Source organism: Tachysurus vachellii, chromosome 15 (assembly GCF_030014155.1).
Source record: "Tachysurus vachellii isolate PV-2020 chromosome 15, HZAU_Pvac_v1, whole genome shotgun sequence".
NCBI classification, from domain to species: Eukaryota; Metazoa; Chordata; class Actinopteri; order Siluriformes; family Bagridae; genus Tachysurus; species Tachysurus vachellii.
In genome coordinates, this window is record NC_083474.1 from 23,602,280 (window position 1) to 23,625,789 (window position 23,510).

At 40.4% G+C, this 23,510-nt stretch overlaps 1 protein-coding gene across 2 annotated transcripts; it reads right to left on the bottom strand.

The window, feature by feature from the left end:
• Positions 1 to 338: 338 nt before the first annotated feature.
• Positions 339 to 18,742, bottom strand: slc7a14a (solute carrier family 7 member 14a). 2 transcript variants are annotated; one of them, XM_060888670.1, is made up of 8 exons: positions 18,403 to 18,742; positions 11,526 to 11,939; positions 10,366 to 10,602; positions 9,502 to 9,719; positions 8,008 to 8,154; positions 6,566 to 6,774; positions 5,373 to 6,256; positions 339 to 4,936 (listed from the first exon to the last, which is right to left on the bottom strand). In XM_060888670.1, exons 2-8 carry the CDS (start codon positions 11,800 to 11,802, stop codon positions 4,623 to 4,625), a joined length of 2,286 nt encoding a protein of 761 aa, XP_060744653.1. In that variant the 5' UTR covers positions 11,803 to 11,939; positions 18,403 to 18,742; the 3' UTR covers positions 339 to 4,622. The 2 variants fall into 2 exon arrangements, with proteins under 2 accessions (XP_060744653.1, XP_060744652.1); XM_060888669.1 differs by having other exon boundaries at positions 11,526 to 11,942.
• Between the last annotated feature and the right edge of the window lie 4,768 nt (positions 18,743 to 23,510).

Consider the following 23,510-nt stretch of genomic DNA (forward strand, 5'->3'; position numbering starts at 1 on the left):
ACATACAGTTAGCAGGTGAAATGATACTGTATGACTCGATCACTTCTTCGACAGCATGAATTTTATAAATTCATACTTCACATTGAGCGCTGGAATAGCAATGATGATGAGACGTGTGTGTGTGTGTGTGTGTGTGTGTGTGTGAGCGTGCACAAGCCAAAGTGCACTAAAACAAACTGCTTCTTTCATTTCATCAGCCTCTATCACGTCATTGCACTCAACTGTTTTTTATTTAAGTAACAGGAATCTATTGTATCAGTTGTTGTGTTATTCTTTATTTTAGCCTTTACTCCATAAACTGTAAAGTTCTTAATGTTACTAAAAATATTTTCCTGTACTGCTAAATGCTAATTAGCAAAATCAGATAAGTTTTAATTAAATTAAATCAATCTTAATAAATATGACCTTGTTAAACGTTCATCTTTACATAATGCTTAGGATGAGTCCCTAAGCCAAATCCCACCATAACTCTTGACTTCACTAACAGATATTACATGCTGCTGGACTGTAAACAGTTGTGTTAGTGCATTAGGATTGTCGCTAACCCGCTAGTGTAGTGTTTCAGATCACGACTGAACTCACATCAGTGTTTATTTCAACAAAAGCAGACAAATCAAAAGCCACGCTTCATCAGGTCTGCAATAAACAGCTTTCATTGTTGCCATGACAACAGCATCACACAGTGTGACGTGGCAGCAGGACCACAAATGGTGAAAAAAAAAACGGAAATGAGATATATATTTATATTGATATATAGATATATATTTAGTCTTTTTTTTCTTCTTTTGTATCATTTAAAATCATACAATAATAACATTCATAATGCACAGAAAGAACAAGTTCACATCGGGAAGCTGATCTCACTGAACAACACACACACACACACACACCTGACACACACTCTGCACACAAACACAACAATGCACAGAGAGGATTAAAATATCTGGCGATATCTTCAGGATCTGTATTAAAATATTCTGTTCCAGTGGAAACACCGTGTTAGTGCTGGAGTCTCCATCCACCTCCATCAACACGAACGCTTTCAAATAACTAAAAGAGCTCTTTAAAATAGACACCTGCGTTTCCAAATGTCCGAGTGCACTCCTGGAGCAGAGGCGCTTTGATTTTTATCAGTTATCAAACACCAATCTGATGCTTTCATCACCCCGTACTGTTCATCCTGCCAGGCTGTTTCCATAGCGATGACAAGTTAGTATTGTGTTCTAGTGTTTGTTTATAACACGGTGAGTTGTAGAAAATTCCAAAATGTATTTCTAAAAATGTTGAGCGAGTTTTAGTCCAAACAATCAAAACAATCCTAATACAAAGTGAGTGCGCTACAAGATTGAGTCTGATTTGAAGCCCAGAATCATATGCAAACATGCAAATATGGTTTTAAATCAATGAATTAATTTAGTATATATGAGTTAACTTATTAACTTAACTTTATTTAATTATTTACTGCTCTTAGCCAATCAGAGCACACTATACTGCTCTCAGCCAATCAGAGCACACTATACTGTTCTCAGCCAATCAGAGCACACTATATTGCTCTCAGCCAATCAGAGCACACTATACGGCTCTTAGCCAATCAGAGCACACTATACGGCTCTCAGCTAATCAGAGCACACTATACGGCTCTCAGCTAATCACAGCAAACTATACGGCTCTCAGCCAATCAGAGCACACTATACTGCTCTCAGCTAATCACAGCACACTATACTGCTCTCAGCCAGAGCACAATATACGGCTCCTTTTTATGAAACATAAAAAATGTCTTAAATTCCTCTTTTGTGCCTTCAATTCTTTTTTTTGTTGCGCTCTTGACGTCAGACGCCATTTAATTTCAGGCTGTGAAGTAAAATGGCGGTCGGCAGACTTTGGCTTTGTAAACAGAAGGAAGTGCTGCGTCACGCTCTGTGTCCCAAACCATGTTCAACATGACCTCATTCACTCCAAAGTGTTCATGTCTACTACACTGGAGTGTGCACGTCCTGCATGCTAACATGCTAACTCTGAAGCGTACAGATATGTCGTCTTGACAGGGTTTGTCGAGCGTTTCCTCACAGTTCCTTTAAGCTGCTAATGTAACTATAAACAGATCAAATGTACACGGAATTCTTTAGTAAAGAAAAAATGAATTGGAAGATTGTTGTGGAGGAAAATAATCACCTGCAGGATGACTAGTAGAAGATTTAATAAAACCATCTGATCTGATCTGAACCTCATACGCTAACAGAACGACCTTTAAACAGTAGACAGGACTTGAGGACCAAAGGAAAGGCAGCAAGGGTGCATTTAAAACAGGATTAAAACACAGCCAGAGAGACGAAATGTCTCAATGTCTCTTTTTGTTTTTTTCACACATGCAAATTTTTCAGTGATGCAAGTTTTATGTCCAAACTCCACATGCTATACACAAATGCACTGGACAAGAACCTACACACACACACACACAAATACACACATACTGGCCAAGACCTGAAATAAAGCTCTGTACATGTACACGTAACTGCATACCGTGTGGTCCTCTCCAGAAGCCACGCCTCCGTGGAACTGAATACAGAATTGTGTACATTAATATTTCAGCTCCGTACTCACTCGTATCTGCAGGGTTTTTGTTGACAGTGTGTGTGTTTTCAACTGAAGGATGTAAGGTTTCTTACAGTGGAATGAGTTTGGAGAGACTTTAGGGTGGTGTGTGAGGAACTCGTTCACTTCACAGCTCAAGTAAAAAAAACAACTTTAAACCCATCATTTCCTCACTGATCGACTACACGTGTAAAGTGGAGTGTTTTTCTTTCATGCTTCTCTTTCTTAAAAGAAAGTGTTGATCAGCAGAAAGACATAAACCAAACCAGCGTGATCTCACACCTGAGCATTCGCTAAAACAGATGAATGAAAGGCATGAATGTCTGAATGGGGGCGGAGTTTCCTACAAACTTGATTGGTTGGATGTGTGCGAATGCGGCGTGAGATCGGGGAAGGGGTTTGGGGTTGAGCTTCATGCTAGCGCACACGGCTGGTGAGGACGCGGTGGAACATGGCAGGCTAACAAGCACAAACGATCCAACACCCAGAAAGAATCGAGACGTGAAACTTCCTCGTACAGAAATCAACACACAGACAGAGGCGTACGAAATTAAGTACGAGCAACGAGCAGTCACTGTGACAAACGAAGGCACTAATCGCAAGCAGACTGTGGCTGTGTAGAGCGCCACCTCTTGGGCTAGATGTTAGACACAAAGAAGATTCTAATAAGAGGTTTAAACAAAACAAAACCGTGTCTCCACATCCCTCTGAGATTCAAGTATAAATGAAGATAAACTGGAAGAAAAGAAAGCAGGAATTCCCTGGAACCTGGTAACCTGTTTAGATCAGACGTTTCAGCTCCTCATGACTCCCACCATGGACATGGGTTTTACACCATGGACCTAAAGCTGTAGTAACTGATTCATGGCTCTATGCTTCAGCAGGAAGTGAGGATCAGCTGTGTGTGTTGGTGTTCTCTTATCAGGACATGCTGCTTTTTGTTCCAAGATGAAAAAATAAAACAGCTTTTACTTTTTTTTGACATTCACCAAAATTCATTCATTCATCTTCTACCGCTTATCCGAACTACCTCGGGTCACGGGGAGCCTGTGCCTATCTCAGGCGTCATCGGGCATCAAGGCAGGATACACCCTGGACGGAGTGCCAACCCATCACAGGGCACACACACACACACTCTCATTCACTCACACACTACGGACAATTTTCCAGAGATGCCAATCAACCTACCATGCATGTCTTTGGACCGGGGAGGAAACCGGAGTACCCGGAGGAAACCCCCGAGGCACGGGGAGAACATGCAAACTCCACACAAACAAAGCGGAGGCGGGAATCGAACCCCCAACCCTGGAGGTGTGAGGCCAACGTGCTAACCACTAAGCCACCGTGCCCCTCGAGTGAAACATCTAAAATGTTAAAGAGCTAAAATTATTTTTATGGAAAAAGAGAAATAAGAATGAAACAAAGAGCTGTTTTCTCATCTTCATTTGGAAACAAAAAGCACACCTGGAGTTACAGATCTGACAGGTGATTGGCCGTTTCTTTAGGCTTCCTCTTCCTGTTTCATTTGTCCTCATCTGAAGTTCATCTGGAGGATCATCACTGGACTCTAGCTTATTGAATTCCTGCCAGTTTTACATATCAGAAATGTTTTAGCTGAATGCTGTTTTAGCTCCATGCTCCACTGATGAAACCTTCTCACCCAACGTACAGTTTGGTCTGTTTGTTTTCCTCAGAAGAAGCTGTAACATTGATCATGACCCAGCTAATGGCTGAGAAACAGTGCACTAGTTACTGCAGCTCAACACATTAAACTTAAAAAAATACAATTCCCAAAAAGGAGAAATTAGCGTCCGTCTTTGGAGTGTGTGAGAAGAAGCAAAGTGCTAATGTATGCAGGAGGCCTATAGAATGAGGAGTCGTTATCTAGCATCCATTCAGGGGTCAAGGGTTAAAATACCAATTAAAAACAGATAAATAGGTCAGTTAGCGCAATAAACCTTTGGAGTACAGATTGAACCATCTAGCCCAAGAGTTTGTGTTACCGTGGACCCACGATTTTAATTCTGTCTTCACTCCAGCAGGTCGTCCAAGTCATCGTCCACCACCAGAGCCTCGAAGCTGGGTTCCATGTTCTTGTTTTTAGCTCTGCTGCGGGATGATGAGGATTTTTTAGGATCTGAAACCTCATCTGAGCTTCGGGGCTGGTTCTCGGTCCTGCTTTGGGGTTTCCAGTCTCCCGGAGGGCAAAGGTCATCGTCTATAGCAACGTTGTCGTCAACACCCATGTCGTATCGCTGGTACGTGCTGGCGTGAACTTCCTCCTCCAGAGCCGTGATCTCCAACGTGCTGTTCCACATTCCATATCCAAAATAAATTAACACACCTGCAGATGTAGAAGAAACAAAAGTCAGGACATACTTTCTGTCTCTCACACAACTTCTTGTTAGAGTGAAAGTGACCAATCACACGCATGAGAGACAAACAGTATTAGGTATGTGTGTGGAGTTTGTCTTGGTGTGTGTGTGTGTGTGTGTGTGTGTCTGTGTGTGTAGTCTGTCCAGGTGTGTGTGTAAAGTCTGTCCAGATGTGTGTGTGTACATGAATATTTCCAGATGTGTCCAAGTGTGTCCAGATATGTGTGTGTGTGAATAATATATAGTGAATGTCAGTGAGTATAGATGTGTGTACAGCAGTGTGTCCAGGTCTTGAAGGTGCATGAACAGTTCATTAATGTAAAAATCTCAGGTGACCACAGTGTAGCACCATGAACGAGAGAACAGAAGAGTTTCGTGATGTTTGTTCAGGAAGATGTTCCTCACCAATAAAGCACCAGACTGCAAAGCGGATCCAGGTGATGCCCGACAGTTTGAGCATGAGATAAATGTTGACCAGCATGGCTGAGACAGGGACAAATGGAACACAGGGCGCCATGTAAGGCAGACGCTTCGGGTTCTCCGGCTGCTGCACGATAATGAAGACGAGGAGAGAGATGAAGACCACGAGCAGTACGAGCAGAGTTACAGCCCACCACTGTCCCTCAGCGATGAAACCTGCGCCGAACGTGATCAGGGAGCAGAAGGCGAAGACGAGGACGAAGAGCAGGAGAACACAGCGAGTCACTGTCCGGCCGGTGGACTCTGTGGGACGGTCCATTTTTCCTGGAAGCCCCAAGCGGATCCGCAGAGTGTAATAACGAGGCCCCATCAGCCGCTTTAACTTCTGCACGTAGGCATTTTCCATCTCATCAGACTCGATCCCGCTCGATTTGTTCACAGTGCCATAGTTTGGATGATTAGCCGCATAGCTAGACATGGTTTTGTCTGATTTGCCAATTAGCATCTCATTGTCACCTAGCGAAGGGAGATTCTTAGCGCCACAGGTGTTTGTTGAGATGCAACCACCACCGTCATCGACAGTGTACTCATCACCTTCTTCATATTCCTCCTTCTCCTCATTCTCCCTCTTCCTGGCCACTTCCTGTTCAGAAAGGAAGTTGACAAAGCCGTGGATGTCGCTTTCAGGCTGGTAACGTAGCAGCAGCACACACACGGAGACAAGCGTGTAAGCCAACAGCGTGCCGATGGACATCATCTCAATCAGATCACGCAGACTCACTAACAGCGCGAGAAGGGCGGCAAGGAACCCAGACACCACACACGCCACCGCCGGTGTCTCCGTATATGAACTCACGTTAGCCAGGAACCTGCAATACACAGGACGCATTAGGTAATTCAGAGAGCAAGCTAATAACAGCTAGTGAACTAGCTAGCACTTTTCACAGACAGCTTCTGAGCATCTCGTTTACATTCTTATTAACAGGAAAACCAGTTCAGTAGCTAGAGCTTTTCAGTCGCCACGTCGTCTTTCTTTCAGATCTTGTATAATGTTGTGATTGGTTAAAAAGAGTCTATTTTGTGACATCTCAAACTGAAGACATGTTTAGCCCCGCCTCCAGATCAGTTTCTATTTTAATTAGAAAACCAAAAGGTGTCAGTAAAGCTCATTGTTTAACCTGAAGAGCAGGCCGTCCCCGGCCATGGCGTAGATGACTCGTGGCATGGGGAAGAGCGAGCCAAGGAGACTGACGGTGAGTCCAGCGATGGAGCCGAGAGCCACCACATACTTGGCAGAATAAAAGCCGTGCTGAGAGAACATCTCCATCAGGGGAGCGTCGGCATCGATCAGGGTGTAGGGCACCATCAGGGTGAGGATCACACTCACCTACAGAAGATGGAAATGGAGACCTGAGCAAAAAATTTGTTTAAATCTATAGTTAGCCAATGCAATTCTAAAATATCCACATTCCCTTATTAGTGAGCTTCCTAACAGGCAGGTGAGAAGGTGAGGAGCCAATTAGCGGCATTCCGTCTCGGAACACAGGTGTGGGGGAGGGGGTGAAGGAGGGATAAGAGCTGGAGATAAAGAAGACAGGAATGATCTCTAATAAATCTGTACTCTCTCACATCAGACATGCTTTACAACACACCTGGATCAAACATGTCCAGTGTGTGTGTGTGTGTGTGTGTGTGTATGTGTGTGTGTGTGTGTGTGTGTGTGTGAGTGTGAGTGTGAATGTGTTTTATGTTTAGAATGTGTGTCTATGTACATGTGTGTGTCTGTGTGTGCCCTGCTGTGTGACCAGGTGTGTTGATGTATAGTTGTGTATTGACGTGTTTAGGTACATGGTTGTAAGTGCGTACAGTTGTGTTTAGGTGTTTGTGTGTATGTGTGTGTAGAGGTGTGTGTGTGTTGAGGTGTGTATGTGTGTGTGTGTTGAGGTGTGTGTGTGTGTGTTGAGGTGTGTGTGTGTGTGTGTGTGTTGAGATGTGTGTGTGTGTTTAGGTGTGTGTGTGTTGAGGTGTGTGTGTGTGTTGAGGTGTGTGTGTGTTTAGGTGTGTATGTGTGTATGTGTGTGTGGGTGTTGAGGTCTGTGAGTGTGTGTTGATGTGTGTGTGTGTGTGTGTGTGGAGGTGTGTGTGTTTAGGTGTGTATGTGTCTGTGTGTATGTGTGTGGGTGTTGAGGTGTGTGTGTGTGTGTGTGTGTGTGTGTGTGTGTGTGTGTTGAGGTGTGTGTGTGTTGAGGTGTGTGTGTTGAGGTGTGTATGTGTGTGTATGTGTGTGTGTGTTGAGGTGTGTATGTGTGTGTATGTGTGTGTGTGTTGAGGTGTGTGTGTGTGTGTGTGTGTGTGTGTGTATGTGTGTGGGTGTTGAGGTGTGTGTGTGTTGAGGTGTGTATGTTGAGGTGTGTGTGTTGAGGTGTGTATGTGTGTGTATGTGTGTGGGTGTTGAGGTGTGTGTGTGTGTTGAGGTGTGTGTGTGTTGAGGTGTGTGTGTTGAGGTGTGTGTGTGTGTGTGTTGAGGTGTGTGTGTTGAGGTGTGTGTGTGTGTGTGTTGAGGTGTGTGTGTTGAGGTGTGTGTGTGTTGAGGTGTGTGTGTGTTGAGGTGTGCACTCACAGACACGTAGGCAGTGAGACAGGTGATGAGTGATGCTGTAATGGCGTAGGGGATGGAGGTGTTAGGACTCTTGGCCTCCTCTCCTGTTGTAGCGATGATGTCGAAGCCAATAAAGGCGTAGAAACACGTTGCTGCACCCTGCATCACCTACACACACGTCACCGATACACCTTTAACTATTTCACATCATTATTATTCATATGCTTCATGCTACAGGCTAATAATATGACAGATATTCATACATTGTATACATTTACACATATGTGTGTTACTGGTGTGCTACAAGGCATATGCAGGTGTGTTACAGGTGTGTTACAGGTGTGTTACATGTGTATTACAGGTGTGTTACTGGTGTGCTACAAGGCACATGCAGGTGTGTTACAGGTGTGTTACTGGTGTATTACTGGTGTGTTACAGGTGTGTTACAGGTGTGTTACTGGTGTGCTACAAGGCACATGCAGGTGTGTTACAAGTGTGTTACTGGTGTATTACTGGTGTGTTACAGGTGTGTTACAGGTGTGTTACAGGTGTGTTACTGGTGTGTTACAGGTGTGTTACAGGTGTGTTACTGGTGTGCTACAAGGCACATGTAGGTGTGTTACAGGTGTGTTACTGGTGTGTTACAGGTGTGCTACAAGGCACATGCAGGTGCGTTACAGTGTGTGTTACAGGTGTGTTACAGGTGTGTTACTGGTGTGCTACAAGGCACATGCAGGTGTGTTACAGGTGTGTTACAGGTGTGTTACATGTGTATTACAGGTGTGTTACTGGTGTGCTACAAGGCACATGCAGGTGTGTTACAGGTGTGTTACAGGTGTGTTACTGGTGTGCTACAGGTGTGCTACTGGTTTGCTACAAGGCACATGCAGGTGTGTTACAGTGTGTGTTACAGGTGTGTTACAGGTGTGCTACAAGGCACATGCAGGTGTGTTACAGTGTGTGTTACAGGTGTGTTACTGGTGTGCTACAAGGCACATGCAGGTGTGTTACAGTGTGTTACAGGTGTGTTACAGGTGTGCTACAAGGCACATACAGGTGTGTTACAGTGTGTGTTACAGGTGTGTTACAGGTGTGCTACAAGGCACATGCAGGTGTGTTACAGTGTGTGTTACAGGTGTGTTACAGGTGTGTTACTGGTGTGCTACAAGGCACATACAGGTGTGTTACATGTGTGTTACTGGTGTGCTACAAGGCACAAGCAGGTGTGTTACAGGTGTGTTACTGATATTCTACAAGGCACATGCGGTGTGTTACAGTGTGTGTTACAGTGTGTGTTACAGGTGTGTTACAGGTGTGTTACAGGTGTGCTACAAGGCACAAGCAGGTGTGTTACAGTGTGTGTTACAGGTGTGTTACAGGTGTGTTACAGGTGTGCTACAAGGCACAAGCAGGTGTGTTACAGTGTGTGTTACAGGTGTGTTACAGGTGTGTTACAGGTGTGCTACAAGGCACATGCAGGTGTGTTACAGGTGTGTTACAAGTGTGTTACTTTACCCCTGACCAGCCGAATGGCAGGAAACGTCCTCCATCCCAGTTGGAGCTGTCGACAAAGAAAAACCCAGCAATCATCATGAAGACCCAGACGAGCAGGTTGATGATGTTCAGTACGTTGTTGAAGCCAACAGAGTTCTTCACTCCCAAAGCCACGATGGCCGTGACAAGGACGCCAATGAAGAGGGCCAAGATGTCGGGGTACGACTCCTCACCTTTACCTGATGACAGCAGGACAGAGAGAAGTGATGACGCTCCTGGAGCTAACAGGAGGTTAGCGCTATGTTTACACTAATGTGGTGTTTTAAACAGAGGTGTGTATCAGTTGGACTCGATTCTGATCCTGAACATAATGACTTGGGCTTGAGTTCGGAGCAGTGTGAAGTTCAGTGTACTTTCTTACACTTCGAGGTTAACCACCTTATGTCACACTGTATTATTGTCATTATTATGTTTGTCATTCAGTTTCAAAATCACATACAGGGAATTAATGACAGATTAATAAATAATTAATAATAACCTTTATGTTCCACTTGCTCCTTAACGATCCCTAACAACCCTTCTGCACAGATTTAGTGTCAATGTGAAAAGAAACCAATTTGTACAGTGAACATTATACAGATGCACATACAGAGTAAAATTTACATCTTTTACTACAACTATGTGTATGGTTTATACAGGAAGTAGATGTGGTTATCCACAGGAAGCAGATGTGTTCTTTCCCACACTGAGCTCTGAAATATTTACTATAAATACTCCATGGATCTGGTACTATTATGGAACACCATGTAAATGTTTGTTCTTTTATAGATAGGTACCTACTGATTTACTACACACACACACACACACACACACACACGCACTCACCGAGGCCATTGAGTGTTCCCACATGACTGATCATGAAGGAGCTGATGCTGTGGTTAGCGAGCGAGTCGAACATGCTGCTGAGAGCGCTCGCTCCGGCCGCCGTGCCGATCAGATACTCCAGGATCAGGTTCCAGCCGATGAAGAAGGCCACACACTCGCCCACCGTTACGTAGCTGTAGGTGTATGCAGAACCCGTGGTCTTTGGCACACGCACCCCAAACTCTGCATAACACACACCTGCAGGAGGACACAGCAGAGACTCTGGTACAGGTGATACACCTGGTCTTAATGATGGACATGAGACACAGAACACAGTTTAACTGCTGCGCTGTTGCTCACTTTTTACTAATATTATTTCATTCTTTCTCTCAGACCTCATGGGGGATAAAACTCTCCACTGGAATAAAAAATATTTCCAATGTTTGTTCATTTCTGGTTTATTCAGAAATTTGCCACATTAAATTTCCAGCTTTAAAAATGTACACTTCTTTATGCTCTGTCATATTCACCATATTCACATATCTCACTCTCTACCTCATTCTGTGTCTCACTCTATCTCACTTTCCACCTCACTATGTGTCTCACCCTGTATCTTACTTTCTACATCACTCTTTACATCACGCTGTATATCACTCTCTACCTCTCTGCATCTCTCGCTACCTCACTCTGCATCTCACTCTCTACCTCACTCTGCACCTCACTCTCTACCTCTCTGCATCTCTCTCTCTCTACCTCACTCTGTATCTCACTCTCTACCTCACTCTCTACCTCACTCTGCACCTCACTCTCTACCTCACTCTGTATCTCACTTTCTAACTCACTCTCTACCCCACCCTGTACCTCACTCTGTATCTCACTTTCCACCTCACTATGTATCTCACTATGTATCACACTCTCTACCTCATGCTGTATCTCACTCTCTACCTTACTCTGTATCTCACTCTCTACCCCACTCTGTACCTCTGTCTTTATCTCACTGTACCTCATTCATATCTCAATCGCTACCTGACACTTATCTCATTCTGTACATCAGTTTGTACCTCTCTCTATCTCACTATCTACCTGAATTTGACTCCATTCTGTATCACACTGTGTATCACAATCTTTATCACACTCTGTGCCACAGTCAGAAGTGATACTAAAACAGTGGATGTGATCACCTGACAGGATGGAGGCCACGGCAGCAATGATAAAGGACACGATGACCCCTGGGCCAGCCATTTCCTTAGCAACAAGCCCGGATACAACATACATTCCCGTGCCGACACAGCTGCCAACACCAAGGGAGACGAGGTCAAAGGTCGTCAGGACACGTGCCAATTTAGTGCTACTCTCACTTTCCAACATGGACTCCACCGGCTTGGTGCGGAGGACACGAGAGCTGAATGCTCCCCACTGGATTCGCCTGGGGTCCAACTTAGACAGAAAACGGCTCATTTTGGAGGAGAAAGAGAGAAAGTGAGAGAGAGAGAGAGAGAGAGAGAGAGAGAGAGAGAGAGAGAGGGAGAGAATCTCAGCAGAGCAGCATGGTACTGAGAGACACGGTACAAGAGGATGGAGGGATGGGGACAGTGCTACTGAGAGTGAGACAGATAGAGAGAACGTTGAGGAAATGAAAGATAGAAAGACAGGAAATAGTGACAGTAGCAAGAGTGAATGAAAGATGAAGAGCGACATGAACACAGAGGATGAAGAAAGTGATGGAGAAGTTGAAGAAAAAATGATGAGTAAATGAGTAAGGGAGAAAGAATTGATGAAAAGATGTACAGAGAAGAAGGGAAGAGAAAAAGAAAAAGGCATTGTTAGTTTAACACACACACATGCACACACTCACACACATACGTATACACACACACAGAAGAAAGGAACACATTTTTTTGTTATTAAAGTGTATCTATCTGTCTACTCTGTTATGTTTTAATGGGATTATTGTAAAATGATACTGGTTGTTGCCGTGGCAACAGCAGCTCTGAATCTTTCTTTGCTGGCTCTGTGACATCAACACTTTTATTCTGTTTGTGCTACTTTCATCTTTTGTTTTTGTTTATGTTCCCATGTTTTGGGGCAGTGTTAATTAGCCCAGTGTGTGTGTGTGTATGTGTGTATGTGTGTGTGTATGTGTGTGTGTGTGTATGTGTATATATATGTGTGTATGTGTATGGATGTATGTGTGTATGTGTATGTATGTGTATGTATGTGTGTGTATGTGTGTGTATGTGTGTGTATGTATATGTATGTGTGTGTATGTGTGTATGTGTATGTATGTGTGTGTATGTGTGTGTATGTGTATGTATGTGTATGTATGTGTGTGTATGTGTGTATGTGTGTGTATGTGTGTGTGTGTATGTATATGTATGTGTGTGTATGTGTGTATGTGTGTGTATGTGTATGTATGTGTGTGTATGTGTGTGTATGTGTATGTATGTGTATGTATGTGTGTGTATGTGTGTGTATGTGTGTGTATGTGTATGTATGTGTGTGTATGTATGTGTGTGTATGTGTTTATTCCTGCAGTGTAACAGTTAAAAGTTATATGCTTTGAGGATTAGAATTATAATGTAGACACAATAACGGTTCACAAAATCATTTAGAACTCCTAATTAAAAAAATTAACAAATAGGAAAAGTTTTACAAATAAACACCAATATGCATCAATGCACATTATTAAATACTGTACCACCACAAACCAATAGAATCCACCACACACCAGTAGATCCAAATACACACCAGTAGATACAAATACACACCAGTAGACACAAATACACACCAGTAGACACAAATACACACCAGTAGATACAAATACACACCAGTAGATACAAATACACACCAGTAGACACAAATACACACCAGTAGATACAAATACACACCAGTAGATACAAATACACACCATCACACACCAAAAGAAAGCAATTTGCTGATGTTTTGTCTCCTGATTAATGAGGAGGAAAAGGTTACGTTTTTAGTGTGACTTCATGTCATGATGTTGATCTATAATGAATTCATTATAAACAGCTCTTCATTTCCCTGCACTTTATTTCTGATGAATTATTTAAAGAAGCTGTTGCTGTGGAGCTAAAGTGCAGTGACAGACTTCCCTTTAATAATCACAACATTACATGCTCTGAGTGTGTCAAATTCACACAGACACACACTCTAAATTCTCAGTAAACCACAGTGTCCTCCTGGTGTTCAGATGAATGTAATAATCACACACACACACACACACACACACACACACACACACACACACACACACACACACACGCTGTATTTACCATCTCATTCACCTCTTTATTCTTATAGCCGTCAAACAGTTAATCATCTACGGCTGATCGCGGCTACGAGGCTGTGATTCACACAAATCCACAACATCTAGGTTCCTTTGTCTTGTCCTGCACTGTGTACACCAGGTCGTACAGATACACTTTATGTATCTAGGACAAACTTACTAAGTCCTTATAGCCCTGTCTTTGTTCTATGTAGCTCCATAGTCCTGGAGAAACGTTGTCTCATGTCACTGTGCACTGTAACAGCTATATATGGTAGTAATGACAATAAAAGCTTCTTGATTTGACTTGACTACTGAGAAGATTATATTTTTGGAGAGGAAAGTAGAAACTGTTTCTTTCCTTTATTTAAAACAAAGTCGTTTGAGATTCTTGCAGTAATAAACTAAATCTCCTTGTGTCCATTGGTTTATGTGACTCCAGGAGGTTCAATTCTGATTATTAACATCAAGTGTGCAGTTCAGGTCTCAGGTTCGTCTCCACCACCAGCATTAAGGCTAAAATTACATATAAACTTTTTAAATCCAGAACTTTTTTATATAAATTTTTTTTACATAAATTTGTATTTTCCAACTCTATTGAAATTTTATACCAAATAAACCTTCTAGTGTTTAATATCTGTAAAAGAAAAGAAAAAAAATCATGCTGATTGGTAAATATGAAACGTTCTCTATATCTCTTCATCCTCTTGTTATTTGATTTTGATCCTCTGCCATTTCATACTTCATCAAACGCAGAGCTTTAAACAGAAAGGAACCTCTTTTTTTTTATTCACTCCTGTTAACATATCAAGCGCTTCATCCTGCCTCTGAGCTGAGACGCTGTTTAACAAAGTGAGCTGAAATATCAAATTTTATTAGATGTTTATTTCCTGAGAGAAAAAAACTGCAGTTCAATAAGAAACAAAGCAGCAGCTTTTAGCCAAATGAACATGTGCGTCAACTCCTAGAATGTGACTGTATATGTATATTTACTACAGTCTGGTGAGGTGATGAACTCAAAAGAGAAACCACTGCAGTTACAGTCAAAAGCCTTTTTCATTTTCCAGACTTACTACTAACTCTACTGGAGGAAATTTACTTTCCATTTGGGAACAACTGCAATCAGTCCACTGAATGGCTAATTTAAAACATCATCCGGATAGTGATTAGACTTTCTCTACAAGCATCAGAAGAGTCTGTGTGTGTGTGTGTGTGTGTGTGTGTGTGTGTGTGTGTGTGTGTGTGTGTGTGTGTGGAATCTCATACATTAATAATTTAGAGGTGATATTTCACTCACTGATGATAAACAGACTCATTAAAGCACACAGATGGACAGAAAGCTCATGGTGACAATAAGAGAAACCTCACACTAAACCTTTCCCTGTCAGTGCTGTGGATGATTTAATACTAATAGACTATTTAATAATAATAGAGCTAAACACTACAAAACAGTACACAACACTTCACTACACAGCATTGCAACACATTACAGTACACTAATATAACCATACTACAAAACAATACACAACACTATACTACACAACATTACAACACATTACAGTACACTAATATAACTATACTACAAAACAATACACAACACTATACTACACAACATTACAACACATTACAGTACACTAATATAACTATACTACAAAACAATACACAACACTATACTACACAACATTACAACACATTACAGTACACTAATATAACTATACTACAAAACAATACACAACACTATACTACACAACATTACAACACATTACAGTACACTAATATAACTATACTACAAAACAATACACAACACTATACTACACAACATTACAACACATTACAGTACACTAATATCTGGAAGGAGCCCTTATTCAGAGTCACTTCATTCAGTTCATTTTCATTTGTATAGCACTTTTAATAATGGTCATTATCATAAAGCAGCTTTACAAGAATAAAAACCAAACACAAATTTCAATTAATATTTGTTTCTAATAAACATGTCAGAGGTGATAGTGGTGAAGGAAAAACCACCTTTAGAGGAACCTTTAGATTAAAAGGAGAATTTTATTCTCTTCTGGCTGACACCAGAGAGTAGGATTACAAATCATTATAAACACTAAGAGTGGGATTATAAATCATTATAATTACTGAGAGTGGGATTATAAATCATTATAAACACTGAGAGTGGGATTATAAATCATTATAATTACTGAGAGTGGGATTATAAATCATTATAAACACTGAGAGTGGGATTATAAATCATTATAATTACTGAGAGTGGGATTATAAATCATTATAAACACTGAGAGTGGGATTATAAATCATTATAAACACTAAGAGTGGGATTATAAATCATTATAAACACTAAGAGTGGGATTATAAATCATTATAATTACTGAGAGTGGGATTATAAATCATTATAAACACTGAGAGTGGGATTATAAATCATTATAAACACTGAGAGTGGGATTATAAATCATTATAAACACTAAGAGTGGGATTATAAATCCTTATAAACAACGAGAGTGAGATTATAAATCATTATAAACACTAAGAGTGGGATTATAAATCATTATAAACAACGAGAGTGGGATTATAAATCATTATAAACACTGAGAGTGGGATTATAAATCATTATAAACAACGAGAGTGGGATTATAAATCATTATAAGCAATGAGAGTGGGATTATAAATCATTATAAACACTAAGAGTGGGATTATAAATCATTATAAACACTGAGAACGGGATTATAAATCCTTATAAACACTGAGAATGGGATTATAAATCATTATAAACACTGAGAGTGGGATTATAAATCAATATAAACACTAAGAGTGGGATTATAAATCATTATAAACAACGAGAGTGGGATTATAAATCATTATAAACACTGAGAGTGGGATTATAAATCATTATAAACACTGAGAGTGGGATTATAAATCGTTGTAAACACTGAGAGTGGGATTATAAATCGTTGTAAACACTGAGAGTGAGATTATAAATCATTATAAACACTGAGAGTGGGATTATAAATCATTATAAACACTGAGAGTGGGATTATAAATCATTATAAACACTAAGAGTGGGATTATAAATCATTATAAACACTGAGAGTGGGATTCTAAATCATTATAAACACTGAGAGTGGGATTATAAATCAATATAAACACTCAGAGTGGGATTATAAATCATTATAAACAACGAGAGTGGGATTATAAATCATTATAAACACTGAGAGTGGGATTATAAATCATTATAAACACTGAGAGTGGGATTATAAATCGTTGTAAACACTGAGAGTGGGATTATAAATCATTATAAACACTGAGAGTGGGATTATAAATCGTTGTAAACACTGAGAGTGAGATTATAAATCATTATAAACACTGAGAGTGGGATTATAAATCATTATAAACACTGAGAGTGGGATTATAAATCATTATAAACACTGAGAGTGGGATTATAAATCATTATAAACACTGAGAGTGGGATTATAAATCATTATAAACACTGAGAGTGGGATTATAAATCAATATAAACACTCAGAGTGGGATTATAAATCATTATAAACAACGAGAGTGGGATTATAAATCATTATAAACACTGAGAGTGGGATTATAAATCATTATAAACACTGAGAGTGGGATTATAAATCGTTGTAAACACTGAGAGTGGGATTATAAATCATTATAAACACTGAGAGTGGGATTATAAATCGTTGTAAACACTGAGAGTGAGATTATAAATCATTATAAACACTGAGAGTGGGATTATAAATCATTATAAACACTGAGAGTGGGATTATAAATCATTATAAACACTAAGAGTGGGATTATAAATCATTATAAACACCGAGAGTGGGATTCTAAATCATTATAAACACTGAGAGTGGGATTATAAATCATTATAAACACTGAGAGTGGGATTATAAATCATTATAAACACTGAGAGTGGGATTATAAATCATTACAAACATAGTTTTATAAACAATCATTTTATACCCACTAAATACTGTATGTAACATTAAACTAAGTAAACTCAAAGCTCTAATTGGATTTCAAGCTTAGTCCAGATTCCAACAAAATGGGTCACGTACTGATCAGAGGATGCTCAACTGCATTGTATCATATATTATATTTTATCGTATCGCAGTTGTACAATTTTAGTGTATCGAGTGAAGCGTGGCCCTCAGTACAGTAATGGTTCCAGCTGTACATGCAGTGATTTAATAAAAAAACTATTCTGAATTAATTACACAATTATTAAATACATTAGTTCATTAGTGTACAATTAGTGTGCAGCTAAACAGCAACAAAAGCAACCATGTGGATAAATAAACAGATAAATGTCTGTCTGTATTTCAGCTTTTCAATGTCGAAATAAAATTTATATTACATTACACCGTGTTGTGTTAAACCAGACGACACGACTCCTGCATCTCTAACCTGATATTACACACACACACACACACACACACACACACACACACACACACACACACACAGTCACAAGAGACTTTTCTCTGAAGGATGAAGTCACAGTTAATGTATAATAACAGCTCACACATCTCTAATCTAAAAGAATATTGCATGTTACAGTAAATATACAGAAACAGCTCCAGTGTTGCTTACTGTCTCCTACATGCACTAAAACCCTCACACCTTAAAAACATCTGCATTCATCCTACAAAGAGAAACATCAAACATCTGTATTACTGTGTGTGTGTGTGTGTGTGTGTGTGTGTGTGTTGTGTTTTGGAGGCATCTGAGCTTACCTCTGTGGGTGTTGGTGCTCTCTAATGCAGTTCAGACAGAGAGAGAGAGAGAGAGAGAGAGAGAGAGAGAGAGAGAGAGAGAGAGAGAGAGAGAGAGAGAGAGCGCGAGAGAGAGAGAGAGAGAGAGAGAGAGAGAGAGAGAGAGAGAGAGAGCGCGAGAGAGAGAGAGAGAGAGAGAGCATCTGTGCGCAGGTGGAGCTCCGGTTTGGAACATTTCCGGTTACGCATCACGGAATAAAGAAATAATAAATGATAAACGTGTATTTTGTAAAAAAAAGACACACGTGAAGGTGAGCACGGTCTCGCGCGTTGTTGTGCTATAGCGCAGAGCGATGCTGCATCCCGGATGAGACTGATGAAGATTATGATGGCGATGATGATGATGCAATGACGCGCATCTTGCGTGCGTTATGTTGCCAGATTGTGTGATAATCCCGTCACGTTCCGCCTTTGAACATAAAAGTAAACAAACAAACAAACAAACAAACAAACAGAAATGACCGCATACCTACAGCTTAGCACGGGCTCACATCCAGGCAGTTTCCATGGAAACCAAGTCTAACCTTTTCAAAACTGTATTTTTAGATTTGTTCATTTTTAATAAGGATTAAAATACTACACAGTGTTTGTGTTTTAAATGTATGTGTTTTAAACGAGATCTATGTTATTACTACATTCTAATTCATTTAATTTGTTAATTTAAAAATATACAGTTTTACAGTCTGGTAAGAAAATCAGTAAAAACTAGTAAACAAGCAAACAGACAAATATGGACATGTGTGTGTTTGTGTGTGTGTCTGTGTGTGTGTGTGTTTGTGTGTGTGTATATGTGCGTTTCTGTGTGTGTATGTGTGTGTGTATGTGCATTTGTGTGTGTGTGTGCGTTTGTGTGTGTGTGTGTTTGTGTATGTGTTTGTATGTGTGTGTGTGTGTGTGTGTGTGTGTGTGTGTGTGTGTGTGTGTGTGTGTGTGTGTGTGAAAATCAGCTAGAATCTAAATCTAATACAAGCAATAAAACAATACAATTTTATTTAAAAAAAAAAATAAATAAATAAAAAGAAATGAAAGAACAAAATATACTTATATCCAGTAAAGAGGATAAAGTGTGTGAACTAAAAGTATGTGTGTGAGGATAAAGTGAAGCTGGATTGTTATTTTAATAAAGTGATTATAGAGTGAAACAAAGCCTTTCATTTATAAAACATCTCTCTATGAAACATTCCCAGTTCGAGGTGTTGATATTGATGCATGGACTGAAATGTGACTTCCTTCCAATTAGTGCTAATGAGTCCCCACATCCTGCTGCCCGCCACCCACCCACTCAACCCCTCATTGATGCTAAAGTGTCCTGTGATGCACAAGGAGTCATGTGACACACAGCTATGACCTTTTGGAAAAAAATAATCATTATTTTTGTAGATTTCCTGCATGTTTTTTTAAGACACTTCAGTAACTAAAAACAGAAACAGTGCAGCGTAGGGTTAGGGTTAGCATACTGACTAGCCTAGCTTTATTTAACAGGGGTGTGTCATCAGACCATCGTAAAATATTTAAAACAACAAGTGATTCCATATGTTATTACACTAAGCGTTAATTCAGAGCTGCTCAAAACAATTCATTGTCTCTGAAAAAAACCTATGATATCTTTGAGGCGTAGGAGGCCACGTCCCTTTTACTGGGAATGACGGGCACCTGGGAAGTGTTTCCAATATGTCTGCCAGGTTTAGTGAGTTAACAATGGGAAGTGGGCGACATGTCCTCGAAGAGCACAGATTAAAAACATTGAGAAGAACAATAAATAGTGTGCGTGTGTGTGTGAGTGTGTGTGTGTGTGTGAATTATATAATTTCTTTTAATCTGCTGTCATTAGAAATACAAATTTCAGGTGCAAAACAAATGCCAGTGCACCAAACTTTCTACAGTGTTTATGTTTTTCCTGTCAGTCATGTTATAGACACGCCCACATTTTATTTTTGGAGCAGTTTCAACTGCTGTGAACTGATGTCAGAGTTTATTGAGGGTTTACAGTAAACTTCAGCATGACACATTGGAAGGAAAGATATTTAGCTACTACATTTTTACGTTGCGGAGTTTTCTCAAATTGGTATGAGCAGTAGGCGGGACTAGAGTACATAGTTATGGTGATAGTATATTCAATTTGTTTGTATGGCGCTCAAAGCAGCTTTACAGAAGTATGGAAACAGAATAGAGAGAAAAATAAATAAATATATAATAATAATAGGGGGGGCACGGTGGCTTAGTGGTTAGCACGTTCGCCTCACACCTCCAGGGTTGGGGGTTCAATTCCCACCTCCACCTTGTGTGTGTGGAGTTTGCATGTTCTCCCCGAGCCTCGGGGGTTTCCTCCGGGTACTCCGGTTTCCTCCCCCGGTCCAAAGACATGCATGGTAGGTTGATTGGCATCTCTGGAAAATTGTCCGTAGTGTGTGATTGCGTGAGTGAATGAGAGTGTGTGTGTGTGTGTGTGTGTGTGTGCCCTGTGATGGGTTGGCACTCCGTCCAGGGTGTATCCTGCCACGATGCCCGATGACGCCTGTGATAGGCACAGGCTCCCCGTGACCCGAGGTAGTTCGGATAAGCGGTAGAAAATGAGTGAGTGAGTGAATGAACTTAAACGTAAAATACTATATATCTACTGATCAATCCTGAGCCGGAGGCAGCAAGGAAAAACTCCCTGAGATGATAAGAGGAAGAAACCTTGAGAGGAACCAGACTCAGAAGTGAACCTCATCCTCATTTGGGTGACACTCTACAGTAAATAGTGTAAATGTAAATAATGTCCTTTCTACAACAGTTTATAATAGTGCAGCCGAGAGCTCCTGAGGAACTAATGGGTCATCGTAAATTCAGCACAGACCTGATTGCTGATAAAGACCAGACCATGTATATCAGTGCTTTGTGTACATAGGTATGAGTGGGAGGAGGGGCTTTGTGTACAGTACCATGGAGGAAAGGTGGGGCTTTGTGCATGTGGGTGTGGCTGGGATGAAGACTCAAAAAATTATTTCATTATTCTTTTTATGTTTCACTTCACAACAAGCAAAGCCCAGAACCTTTCACAGAATCTTTTAATAAAACAAAAATAAAAGTAAGTAAAAGTAAAAAAATAAAACCTGTCAGAATGATCAGTCTATCTTCATCAAACTGGTCATGTGTTTTTTTATCTTCTTTCTTCTTGCTGTAAATCCTGATTACCATCTGGGTTCATGCTAGAGGTGCAGGCGGTTGTTATAGCAACACTGGTCTCACGAGTGCATGGTGTGTGTGTGTTTGTGTGTGTTTATAGTTCTGAGGGGATAGAAGGCATTGTCAAACACACGGTTGTTATGGGTGTGAGACTACAGGCCTTTTATTGTAGACTATTGGCACACACACACGAACACACACACACGAACACGAACACACACACACACACACACACACACACACACAAAATTTTTATTTTATTTATTTGTTAGTCTTTGTTTATTTTCTCCTACAGTATACCCCATACACACTCACACACACACACACACACACACACAATTTTTCTTTGTATGTGTAACAGTATTTCATGGACTGCTGTATTTTTATGTTAAATTGACAGAAATCCAAAAGATTAGATCTTAAGGCAGCGGTCTGTAATAATTAAACTGTTTCTATAGCTTTAACAATTCAATCTTCAATAAAATCTTTTAAAACAAGTGATTTAATATTGTGCTATGCAATGGTCCTATTTAGCATTCATCATTTCATCATCCTGTTTAGTTTTTTTCTGGCCCATAATGTAGCTCCGCCCCAATCTCAAACTCATAACTATGTAGGGTTCTTATAAAAACCTTCCTATTTAAGACCTGCAGCCAAAAATTTTTTTTTAAAACTGATTAACCATGTTCATAGCTAATGGGGGTGGGGGGGTGTCGGACAAATACATTCTGCAGAGTGGACGAACACAAGACTATCACACGATCAGTCATATGTTTGTTTTAACTTGATTTCAGCTTCATGTTCAGAGGCAGATTGTCTGCCATTTTAAGGCTTGGATGAGGACATTGAGAATACTATGTAGCATGCTAACACGTATGCTATGTGGTAATTTGCACAGAACTAACTAGCTAATTAATACAACATAAATTAATAATAATTTAATACAACATTTATCAGACTGTATATTTATAATCACATCCCCAGTGTCACCCATATGAGGATGAGGTTCCCCTTTGAGTCTGGTTCCTCTCAAGGTTTCTTCCTTTACCATCTATGGGAGTTTTTCCTTCCCAAAGTCACCTGAGTCACCTCAGACTTGTTTGATTTAAATATATCTAATATTAATCTTTATATTATTCTTTATATTAACCTTTTGTTCTATGTTTATGTTCTGTAAAGCTGCTTTAAGACTATATCAATTGTTAAAAGCGCTATACAAATAAACTTGAATTGAATTGAATTGAAAAAAGAACTAATTAGCATTAGTTCATAAGCAGTTATTGTTATTCGGAACAATACTTTATTAAGGATCCATTTAACTCCATGATAATCCAATAATCTGACTGAGGGTCTAAAGGTGAAGTCATTATGGTTTGATGGACTTAATGTCCAATTAAACACCACCACTGAAGTATGAGTCTGCTAACAGGGTGCCAATACTTATGATTTATTAATGAACAATTGTGTCGTTTTGAATGAATTGATGAGGTTGAGCAGCAAACGGCCACACACACACACACACACACACACACACACACACACACACACACACACACACACACACAATCTGACTGAGGTGGCTGGAGTAAGGAAATGTTTTCTAACATTGCCAATGCTAACAGCACCAGTGCTAACAGGACCAATGCTAACAGCACCAGTGCTAACAGGACCAGTGCTAACAGGACCAGTGCTCACAGGACCAGTAATAACTGGACCAGCACTAACATTGCCAATGCTAACAGCACCAGCACTAACAGGACCAGTAATAACAGGACCAGTGCTAACAGGACCAGCACTAACAGGACCAGCACTAACTGGACCAGTAATAACAGGACCAGTGCTAACAGGACCAGCACTAACAGGACCAGCACTAACTGGACCAGTAATAACAGGACCAGCAC

Excerpts from the sequence above, each read along its gene's own strand:
- slc7a14a (XM_060888670.1), bottom strand. The coding sequence starts at position 11,802 with ATGAGCCGTTTTCTGTCTAAGTTGGACCCCAGGCGAATCCAGTGGGGA. Across the intron at positions 9,720-10,365 it reads GGGAACACTCAATGGCCTCG|GTAAAGGTGAGGAGTCGTAC; the intron begins GTGAGTGCGTGT and ends TGCTGTCATCAG. Across the intron at positions 6,775-8,007 it reads GTCTCACTGCCTACGTGTCT|GTGAGTGTGATCCTCACCCT; the intron begins GTGAGTGCACAC and ends CATCTTCTGTAG.